Here is a 12193-nt window from a genome sequence, read left to right as displayed (position 1 = left end):
CCCTTTTAAATCTTTCTCCTCTTATCTTAAACCTATGCCCTATAGTTTTGGACTCCTCCACTCAAGGGAAAGGACTTTGGCTATTCTCCCTACCTATGCCTCTCATGGTTTTGTAAACCTGTATAAGGTCACTCCTCAACCTTTGGCACTCCTGGGAATACAGCCCCAGCATATTCAGCTTCTCCCTATAGCTCAAATCTTCCAACCCTGACAAATCCTTGGAGATTTTTTCTGAACTCTTTCAATTTCACAACATCCTTCTTATAGCAGTGAGACCAGAATTGCATGCAATATTCCAAAATTGCTGCAACATGACCTCCCAACTCCAATATTCAATACACTCACCAATAAAGGAAAGCATACCAAATGCTTTTTTCACTATCCTATCTATCTGGGACTCCACTTTCAAGGAACTATGAACCTGCACTCCAAAGTCTCTTTATTCAGCAACACTCCCCAGGACCTTACTATTATGTGTGTAAGTCCTGCCCTGATTTGCATCTCCAGAATACAGCACCTCACATTTATGTAAACTAAGCTGAAAATGCCATTCCTTGGTCCAGTAGCTTATCTGAGCAAGACCCGCTGTACTTTGAGGTAACTTTTTTCGCTATCCACTATACCTCCAATTTTGGTGTCATCTGCAAACTGACTAACCTAACACAAAGAAAAACAGAAACTCTTTTTTAGGTTGAGTTGATCATTATCCAAGGGTACAGTTGTGAGATCTCTCATCACTGAATAGTGTCCCAATACTAATTCGTTGTCTTAGCTCACATATCAGGTATAGCCAGTTGGGTCAGATACAAAACTTAAGCATCAGTCAGAACCTTCCATAAAGGAAAAGATTAAAGTTCACACAACACCAAGTGATATTCCAACAGGTTCATTTGGAAGCATTAGCTTTTGAAGTGCCACTCCTTCATCAGGTGGCTGTGGACATTAAGATCATGCTTACAGAATTTATAGCCAAAGGAGTCCAGTGTCATGGATTGCGATATAGTAAACAATCTTTGATTAAATCTTTCATCTTTTATAAAGGGATATGCTGGTTTCTGTTCTTTGATATGTAAATCCCAGAACTTCTTTTAAATTACATTCTCAAGATAGTTCAGGTTATCTAGTACTTCCCTGGAGCCGAATGACAATGCCATGTTCTTCGTGGCCTGCAACACATTATCGATGGGGATGAGCACCTTGCCAACATCTTCCCCACACCTCTTCCTCTCACCTTTAAACAACCACCAAACCTTAAACAGATCATGATTTGTAGCAAACTGCCCAGCCTTCATGACAACAACATCATACAACGCTGCCACAACAGCGAGACCGAGCAGACGCCACAACAACAGATGAATGGACACCGCACAACAATCACCAGGCAGGAGTGTTCCCTCCCAGTTGGGGAACACTTCAGCGGTCTCAGACATTCAGCTTCGGACCTTTAGATGACCATCCTCCAAGGCGAACTTCGGAACAAGCAACAATGCAAAGTGGCTGAGCAGAAGCTGATAGCAAAGTTTGGTACCCATGGGGATGACCTCAACTGGGACCTTGGGTTCATGTCTCATTACAGGTGACTCCACTGCCCGAAAAACGCACTCTGTCTCACACACACACACACACACCACACACACACACGCAGACCCTCACTCATACACAAGCTCTTTCTCATATACACATACATACACCTGCCCCCGCACTCACACTGACACACACACACACTGTCTCACATATACCCCTTCCCATTCACAGGCACACTTACCCAAGCATACGCGCACACACATATATACACACATACTCTATCACGTGCACTTGTACCCACACACACACACTCACATGCACACTCAATCTGTCACTCCTACATGCCCACACATATAAGTTTATGGGGTGAATTTCTTTTTGCAGAATTACATTTGATTTTGCTTAAAAACTGCATGAATTCATGTAAAACTATGCAGAGGGTTTATCAGTCTGAAATAGCATTGGGACACTGACAGACCTCACACCTATTGTTTAAAAAGCTGAGCTAACTTGAGAATATAATTTAAAAGAAGTTCTAGGATTTACATATCAAAGAACAGAAACCAGCATATCCCATGATAAAAAAATAAAAGTTTTAATCTATTTGTTTACTGTATCACATCTCCATGACACTGAACTCCTTTGGCTATAAGTTCTGTGAGCATGTTCTTAACCTCCACAACCACCTGATGAAGGAGCGGCGCTCCGAAAGCTAATGCTTCCAAGTAAATCAGTTGGACTATAACCTGGCTCTATGTGATATTCAACTTTGTCTACCCCAGTCTAACACTGGCACCTCTAAGTCATAAAGGAAAAAATGAGAGAATTTAAAATGTAGTCATGTTGATAACAAAAGTTGCTCTATAAAAGTTGTGCAAACTGTCACCTCTCCCATTCACAAACCCGTTTGAGCATCTGCCTTCAGTGAATAGTATAATTGCAATGTTTTGAGGATCTGATGCTCCCAAAACATTCTGAAAGTTTGTGGAATTCAGATATCTTCATGTCATCATGCCATGATGCCATATATATATCATATATGTCACATTTTTAACATTCAAATCCTCCTCAGTACTCCATATGACTGGAAGGGCATGTTCATGCTGTTTATTTATCCCAAAAAGATATTTGAATCCTGGATTTCCAGGGTTGTATACACTTCAATAATGCCCTTATTCATTTTTATTCTGCTTTAATGCTTCCACTCATGCCTTTCTGAAGCTGTGTGCATTGTGCAATCATTTGTATATCAGTTGCCTTACCCTTCATTTGGTTTAGTTTGTGGTTCATACCTATTATTCATGAACCACTTTTTCTGTTTGCTCCATTGCCTATCTGTCCTATTTTGCACTGTATGATGCACTTCTCAACCCCATAAACTTCTAGCTGAAGAGAAAAGAATGATATTACCAGCTTAGCTGCACAGTAGATAAGGGACTTTAGCCCCCAGTGGGGCAGGACAGGGAGGCAGTCAGTTATGCAATTTCACATCACGAACTGACAGGCTAGTCCCCCATTCACATTCTGCCTCCAAGCCAGTGTCCTGAAGTGCGACTGAGGTTTGCAACCAGTGGAAAGGTATGGGAAGCAGACTGCTTAAGGGCTATTAAAGTCTATTGTCGGAGGTTGACTTCCAGTCAGCTTCCAGATGCACGAAAATGTTGGGAAGCAACCCGGCTAGCTGGTAATGGCATCCCGGATTCAGAGCGGGGATGGGAGCAGTTCTTCAGCCAGGCATTGAAGCCCTTGTTCTCTGCATGGCATCAGTGACAGCAGGACAGCAACCTGTCACTTCTAACTATCCCGGTCATGTGGTTGAGGCCTTTGTTTAAACTGTGGAAAAAAAACTGAATGGGGAACTCCCTCTCATTCACTAACCTGCAAGGATAGTCAGCTGTACCTTCTGGCCCTTCTGAAAATATTTCTTCATTTTACCCCAATCCATTGTTCTCATTTAATTTTGAATGTGTCTCAGCACAATGCGAAGCCTCATCTGTTCTCCCATTAATGTGCTATTGCTGATGATTGACAATCTCAAATCTTCAACTGTTTTCTTTAGAAGTTTCCCTACCTCAGTAGTGCCTGGAGCACTCAATCCCCTGCACTGAAGCTTTCATTTGCTCAGTCTTTTTATTTAATTCTATAGCGATTGCTTTATTTCCTCAACAAATCTGGAATCAATTTCAAATCCGTCACATATTCCCCACTCATCTCCGACGTGGTAGAGATGGACATTTCCCAGTCATTCTGACTCACACAACATTTCGGAGTTTTAATTATTCCTTGCCTTTCCAAACAGGCTGTCTTACAGGCTTTGAAAATCCATACAATTTCAGCAGTCTACTTTTGATATCATGTTTCAAGTAATGTGTTTTAATGACGGCTATTGCGAAAGTGAAAGCAAGTTACAAAACAGGTTGAAATCACATGATGAGAGCAAGCCAGCCAGTACATACAACTACATTTATTCGACAGCAATTGTGGTCCCTCTTAGTTTTCTTCTTTTGCTTCCCCTAAGTGCCTATCATACACTATCCTTTCCCCGTAACCCCCTTGATATTGACATAGAGATTCCCCCATCTCAATTTATTCCTCCTTGGGCCTCAAATCTGTGGAACACCTTAATGTCTCTCAGCCTTTCTCCAAGGATTTTTTTTTAAGGGACTAGTTTCGCGCTGTTCAGTCGCTCTTTGCTGATTTACCACATCGTTGTTTCTCTTTACATGGGTGCACGCCCTTAAAACTAAGGACTATTTCCGTCAGTTAGTTCAAGTTGAACATTTCAAAAACTTCATTACCGCGAAATGTTTTGTTTTAATAAGAGGAGATTTAGGAACCTGGGAGTAAGATTGGAGGGAATAGGTAAAGTTGGTGAAATATACCACAGTAAACAGAAGATCCATCTGCGAAAACAGGGTCCTGGAGGGATTGATAGTTGTGGGGAAAAGCTCATTGGTAAGGGTAAAAAATGAGGTCTGCAGATGCTGGAGATCACAGCTGCAAATGTGTTGCTGGTCAAAGCACAGCAGGTTAGGCAGCATCTCAGGAATAGAGAATTCGACGTTTCGAGCATAAGCCCTTCATCAGGAATAAGAGAGAGAGAGCCAAGCCGGCTAAGATAAAAGGTAGGGAGGAGGGACTAGGGGGAGGGGCGATGGAGGTGGGATAGGTGGAAGGAGGTCAAGGTGAGGGTGATAGGCCGGAGTGGGGTGGGGGCGGAGAGGTCAGGAAGAGGATTGCAGGTTAGGAGGGCGGTGCTGAGTTGAGGGAACCGACTGAGACAAGGTGGGGGGAGGGGAAATGAGGAAGCTGGAGAAATCTGAATTCATACCTTGTGGTTGGAGGGTTCCCAGGCGGAAGATGAGGCGCTCCTCCTCCAGCCGTCGTGTAGTTGTGTTCTGCCGGTGGAGGAGTCCAAGGACCTGCATGTCCTCGGTGGAGTGGGAGGGGGAGTTAAAGTGTTGAGCCACGGGGTGATTGGGTTGGTTGGTTCGGGCGGCCCAGAGGTGTTCTCTGAAGCGTTCCGCAAGTAAGCGGCCTGTCTCACCAATATAGAGGAGGCCACATCGGGTGCAGCGGATGCAATAGATGATGTGTGTGGAGGTACAGGTGAACTTGTGGCGGATATGGAAGGATCCCTTGGGGCCTTGGAGGGAAGTGAGTGTGGAGGTGTGGGCGCAAGTTTTACATTTCCTGCGGTTGCAGGGGAAGGTGCCGGGGGTGGAGGTTGGGTTGGTGGGGGGTGTGGATCTGACAAGGGAGTCACGAAGGGAGTGGTCCTTGCGGAACGCTGATAGGGGAGGGGAGGGAAATATATCCTTGGTGGTGGGGTCCGTTTGGAGGTGGCGGAAATGGCGGCGGATAATACGTTGTATGCGCAGGTTGGTGGGGTGGTAGGTGAGAACCAGTGGGGTTCTGTCTTGGTGGCGGTTGGAGGAGCGGGGCTCAAGGGCGGAGGAGCGGGAAGTGGAGGAGATGCGGTGGAGGGCATCGTCGATCACGTCTGGGGGGAATCTGCGGTCCTTGAAGAAGGAGGCCATCTGGGTTGTGCGGTGTTGGAATTGGTCCTCCTGGGAGCAGATGCGGCGGAGACGAAGGAATTGGGAATATGGGATGGCGTTTTTACAGGGGGCAGGGTGGGAGGAGGTGTAGTCCAGGTAGCTGTGGGAGTCAGTCGGTTTATAATAGATGTCTGTGTTGAGTCGGTCGCCCGAGATAGAAATGGAAAGGTCTAGGAAGGGGAGGGAGGAGTCTGAGACAGTCCAGGTGAATTTCAGGTCGGGATGGAAGGTGTTAGTAAAGTTGATGAACTGTTCAACCTCCTCGTGGGAGCACGAGGCAGCGCCGATACAGTCATCGATGTAGCGGAGGAAAAGGTGGGGGGTGGTGCCAGTGTAGTTGCGGAAGATGGACTGTTCCACATATCCTACGAAGAGGCAGGCATAGCTGGGGCCCATGCGGGTGCCCATGGCAACTCCTTTAGTTTGGAGGAAGTGGGAGGATTGAAAAGAGAAGTTATTCAGGGTGAGGACCAGTTCAGTCAGTCGAAGGAGGGTGTCAGTGGAAGGGTACTGGTTAGTGCGGCGGGAAAGGAAGAAGCGGAGGGCTTTGAGTCCTTCGTGATGGGGGATGGAGGTGTACAGGGACTGGATGTCCATAGTGAAAATAAGGCGTTGGGGACCGGGGAAGCGAAAATCCTGGAGGAGGTGGAGGGCGTGGGTGGTGTCCCGAACGTAGGTGGGGAGTCATTGTTGAATAGTACAAATGCAAGCATGGATAAATAATTTTGTATAATTACCTTTCACAATCAAAATAAGATCATACAGATCTTGTCATCAGGACATTAGAAGGTTGCATCAAACACTTCGGGATAAGATTGTGTCAAGTTCTTGAAATGACTGAGCTGGTTGGCCAGATGACAATTTCTTGAGTCATATTCTTTCAGTTCTCATGCTACAAGGTTGATATGTTACAAAGACATCGAGAATAAGAAAGCAGAAACTATCAGACACCAGTTTTGTTCAATGGCTCAAACATTTTGTCAGGCACAGTCTTTTAAAAAAGGATCATTAAAATTAAAAGAGAGTGAACAATTGCAGAAGGAGTGATCAGCAAGTGATAACCTAATGAGAGGACGAATGGCCAGGCAATAGTTCTTGCAGGCTGAACAGTGTGTCAAAGGCCAGCTGTTGTGGTAGTTCTCTTCTGTGGTTCTATATAGTTTATTCAAAGTCACTGGTGGTTTGGCCTATTGCATTACCCAGTACAATTGACAAAAAACCTGAAATTTCAACTTATTAACTGACAATGCAATACTTATATTGGCTGGAAATAAATAGCAAAATATCAGAGGGAGTGGCCGCTTTTTGCTTCTTTTCATTGCTCTGACTGCATTTGTTGATCCTCCAGCTTTCGAGCAAATATTCTCACTGACAGGGATGCATGGTATATCTGGTGGATATTCATTCGCATCAGAACTTTGGATCAAACAAAAATTCTGAACACCTAGGATATAGAGAACACAATAAATCTGTTCAGGAGTGGTGACTGAGTCAAATGTAGAGAGAGCTCAATGAAGCCCAGAGGACTGTTAATTAAACATCTATTTTACTCATGCCATGGTTAGAAAAGTTAAAATGAAAATAAACAAAAAGTGAAGAAAATAGAAATCCATTAAATGAGACAAACTCGTAAGGCAATTGATTGCAAAACCCTTTGGGATCTGATGGGATTAGTTTCAGACATTCTGTTGGAATGGAAACCTGTTGGAATATTTGGTGAGTTTACGTTGGCAATAGTGAAAAAAATCGATAAATCCTACGAGATTTGTTATTGGAAATAATCATTTATTGTACTCTTCATAAGAACATAACTATCGGTACTCAGTAATATTTAAATATCTAGAGCTAGTGAACGAATGTACTATGATTAATTGACGTTTTAAAATAGGATCAATGCAGTCACATTAAAGCAATGTATTGTAAAAAATGAGAGTCACAGAGAACAATTAAAAACATCTCCTTTTATGGAAACATATTTGATCCCAGATGCCTCTGAGTCACTTGGGAGTACAAATAACACCCCAGGTTAGGGACAAAAAGTCAACTGGAATTCCAGCTGCTAAAACCCTAATATATTTTGCATCTGTTTAGTACAATGAAGCAACAGTGATTCAATGTTCCTGCTCAGGGATGAAGAATTAAGGATGCAATGGTAAAGCAAATCAGGCTGACTCACTGTTACTTGCTCCCTGTCAAGTAGGAAAGTCAAACTAACACCAATATTTATTGATAATTTCAATCCATGTCTCACACCTTAGCACCAAGTCACCAATCCTTCCCCTCACTCCAGTAAAGAGCCAAATTCAAATGGAGCCATAAATCACAGTTTCTCGGAGCACATCTCCTCACCAGGGCTGTAGGATCTAGGAACTTACCATGTTTCACTATGGTAATTTTCTAACCAAGAAACCCAACCTTTCATATGGCAGTCTGGTGCAGTTCTTCTGCAGTATCATAGTTGGATTGGGTTGTCTTGCAGACACTTTCCATTGGACCCAAGGCAATGAGTTGGCTTTGAACACCACTGACTATGTAAATGTTTAAAATCCATCCCATAAATGCACTATTCTGTACCATATATGTTCATCAGGTACATGTGCGACAATGTATCCCTCTGAACACACAAACATGGAAATTTTAGTCCTGGAACCTAACAATTCCAGTTTTGGATGATGTAGTTGTGAGAAAATCAGCACATAATATAATAACTACAAGGTTGTGCACATGTCGCTACAATGTTCAGAGTTGGGCAAGGTGAGTAAGGGGATGATCAGAGTTTAGCAAGGAGTCTGTGAGGAATTGGTTAAGTTAGGACTTGGTGACTGAGGAGGCAGTCCTGATCATGCAAAGCCACAACTAGATCAGATTTAGCTGAGCTTGTTGAGGAGACTAGATTCATTAAGGTTATTTTAGGAAGGCAAATCAAATTTGTCAGTGAATAGTTGGTACCCTTTATAGAAATCAGCTATTAAGTAAATAACATAACTGCGTCTTCTCATCTATAAATGTGCAATGTACAGCCAGACTGTGCTGTCACCAACAAATACTGGGAAAATTACCTCATGCCCTTTACTTATAACAATCGATTTTGAACCTCAGTGTTGTAAGATTTTGAACAGAAATGTTCTGTGTCTATAAATAGTACAATAGTAAAATTGTTAAAAATCAACGACTGGGTCAAATGGAAAGAAATCTCAGCTGGTCGCTGGAGTGTGTGACTTAATATGACTTAACAACATTGATGCTTCTTGTTTTTGTTATCAACTTGTGCTGTGAAATATCTAACACCACAGCTGGCAGCTGCTATCCTCAATAATTGAAATTCGGACCCTCGACATCCACCCCGGTGCAGCATGTAACAGATATCTTGTTTTATCCTGTGTTTTACTATAACAAAAAGATGTTTTTATTAAATTATTTGAAAGCTTTTTGACTATCAAGGTCAGTCTTACAATTTTGGCTTGAAAGAGCTGACGCTCCTTAAAGTGTTCTATGACTGACACAGCCAAGTCAATGAAGACTAAGGAGATAAAAGCACTGCGTTTCTGGGCATGTGTACCTGTTCATCAGCAAGGTGCCAAATCTAAGCGTTGTAAGCACCATATCATTTTATTTTCTGCATTTCTGACTGCAGAATAGATGAACTAAAAGGACTGGTTTGAAACTAAGGACTGTGGAAGGAATTTTGACACTTCAAAATACAAGTTTTTGAAACTCATTGCATGTGTTGCTTTGTTTACAAAGTAAGGAAGCTATTTGATTAGATTCCCATAGTGTGGAAATAGGCCCTTTGGCCCAACTAGTCCACACTGACCCTCCAAAGAGCAACCCACCCAGACCCATTCCCCTACATTCACCCCTGGCTAATGCACCTAACACTATGGGCAATTTAGTATGACCAATTCACTTAACCTACACATCTTTGGACTGTGGGAGGAAACCGGAGCACCCGAAGGAAATCCACGCAGACACGGGAAGAATGTGCAAACTCCACACAGACAATCATCCAAGGCTGGAATCGAACCTGGGGCCCTGGCGCTGTGAGGCAGCAGTGCCAACCACTGAGCTACCGTGCCGCCCTTGTAAGCATCATGACACCAGTGTTTATGAGCAAAGTGGAATTTGGCTGGGAGAAAGTGGGAGAAGGGGATGGGAAAACTTATCAGTCATGGTTGAATGGCAGAGCAGACTCAATGGGTGGAATGGCTTAATTTCCACTTCTACGTTTTATGGTCTTATGGCAACAAGTAACTGATTAGTTAGGGCAATTATGACTAGTCTTGGAAGCTAAACCGCATCATTGATGGCAACTCTCGATTCCTGTGTAGCTGATCAGCCTATGTGTATGAATAATGCAGTGAAAAATCTTCAAAAACCTGAAATCCTGAAATGTTCTGTCTCTTTCTCTCTTTGCAGTAAGATTACCTGAAGCAAACCACATATTTTCTCCCACTAGTTGCTGTTAACTGTTGTATTCAACCAGTAATTAAAATGTTTCATATCCAGTGCATCAATTGCCCTGTATAAAGAGATGAAAAGATCCTAAGGAAGGGAGATGAAAGAGCAGAAAGTACTGGCCAGCAAAATGCTTATCTGAGTGAACTGCTGCTAATGAATTGTAGTTCTGTGGTTTTTTTGCTCTCCATCCATAAAAACATTTTTTTTATTTGCCTGTGTCTGTCTATTTGTTTATGTATGTAGTCTTTAAAAGGTGGTGAGGATTTTAACTGGCAGCACTGTATGTTGACAGTTCATGGCTGTTTATTTGTGATTATAATTTACTTATTTCTAAAAGCAATATTTCTCATTAATAGTTCTAGTCAATGTCTTTGGTTAATGTGTAGAGTAATATAGTCATATAGCACGGAAACAGACCCTTCAGCCCAACTCATTCATGCTGACCAGGTTTCCCAAACTAAACTTGTCCCATTTGCATGCTTTTAGTCCATATTCCATTAAACCTTTCCTCTTCCTATACCTGTCCAAATTTTTTTTAAATGTTGTAATTGTAACTGTATCTGCATTTACCACTTCCTCTGGCAGTTCATTACTCATATGCACCACCATCTGTGTGAAAAAGTTATCCCTCAGGTCCCTTTTAAATCTTTCCACTCTCATCCTATACCTGCTGGTTTTGGACTCTCCTACCCTTAGGCAAAGACCTTGGCTATTCACCCTATCCGTGCCACACATGATTTTATAAACTTCTATAAGGACACTCCTCACCCTCCTATGCTCTATGGAAAAAAGTAGTCTCAGCCTCTCCTTATAACTGTAAACCTCCAGTCTCCGTAACATCCTTGTAACTCATTTTTGCATCCTTTCCAATTTAATAACATCCTTCCTATAGCAGGGACACCAGAAATGTATACAGTACACTAAAAGTGGCCCCTCCAATGTCCTGCGCAGCTGCAACATGATGTCGCAACTTCTATACTCAATGATTCCAACAGACTGGTGAATCAGTGACTGCATGTTTTGATCAAGGCATTAACTTTCATGACCACCCTGGAAGTAGTGGGGTCTGAGGATCAGCACACTTTCCCAAGTGGATCATAACGGTATTTTTTTGTAAACTGAAGGAAAAAGCATGACCATTTTACCACATGAAAATTGCAACTCTAACATTTGCACAATTTATTTCCTCCCTGCCTCAGTTGTGTCCACTATTCTTGTGAAGCTACTGACTGTCAGGAACTCAACCTGCAAAATGCAGTGGTGAACTGCACTGGCACTGGGCGCTACAATGGAGACCAATGCACCGTGTTCTGCCAACGAGGCTACATGCTTCACCTGCGAAGGGATGAAGACACCTCCCAACTTCAGGTCAGTTCATTTTAACAAAACATTTTAGCGTTTCATTCCATTATTACTCAAAAAGCTTTTGCAAGCATCTCAACATTTGAGACGAGCAATGCGTTCTCTTATATCCCATTAGAATATGTAAGAATTGGCAGTAGTAGCACTAGCCTGCAGTATTATAAAGGTGGCATTAATATTCCCAAATAGATGTCACTGCTTGTGGCTGGTGGAAACTGAGTAGAAGATGAGAACTCTGAATGTAATCATTCTTTGATGTTATGTTGAACTTTTTGCTTGTTTCACTTAGAGTATGTCTTTCAAACTTCACTGTTTACTAGTGAAAATGGAAGTTAGCTGTGATTAATCCAGCCATAATAGTAACTAATGAACACTGACTCTTTTTGTGTTGCCATTCCAGTCCAATCACATGTCCAATACTTCTTTGTTCAGTTTCTTTTCCAAGACAGTTTCCATGAGTATTGCTTCACTTTTCAGTACTTTCACAAAAATACTTGAGTAATTTTCAATAGCTTAGACATCAGTATTCCTGCATAATTATCTAACAAGATAACTGTCAGGGATTCTAGGAGCATTCAACTCAAATGTATTTTTTTTTAAAATAAGGTAGGACATAAAGTCACATTTTAACATTCCATGCACTTTGTCACATCATCAGCAAATATGAAGGATGGGCTGTCATTACACAAAGAAAAGTTTCCAAATTTGCAGCCATCCCACTTAGAAACGACTTGTTAGGTGGTTATTTGAAGGGAATGTTTGATTTTGACCAGGTCTGAACAATGAAC

At 42.4% G+C, this 12193-nt stretch overlaps 1 protein-coding gene across 1 annotated transcript in view; it reads left to right on the top strand.

The window, feature by feature from the left end:
* The window catches only part of LOC132825648 (pappalysin-1-like), a 326796-nt gene that overhangs the window by 177018 nt on the left and 137585 nt on the right, over positions 1–12193 (top strand). The window contains exon 14 of the mRNA XM_060841017.1: positions 11243–11411. Within this exon, the coding sequence (XP_060697000.1) occupies positions 11243–11411 (169 nt within the window). The remainder of the gene's footprint in view (positions 1–11242; positions 11412–12193) is intronic.

The sequence above is a fragment of the Hemiscyllium ocellatum genome, chromosome 21, assembly GCF_020745735.1.
Source record: "Hemiscyllium ocellatum isolate sHemOce1 chromosome 21, sHemOce1.pat.X.cur, whole genome shotgun sequence".
Lineage (NCBI taxonomy): Eukaryota > Metazoa > Chordata > Chondrichthyes > Orectolobiformes > Hemiscylliidae > Hemiscyllium > Hemiscyllium ocellatum.
This window is presented reverse-complemented; position numbering and strand designations above follow the sequence as displayed.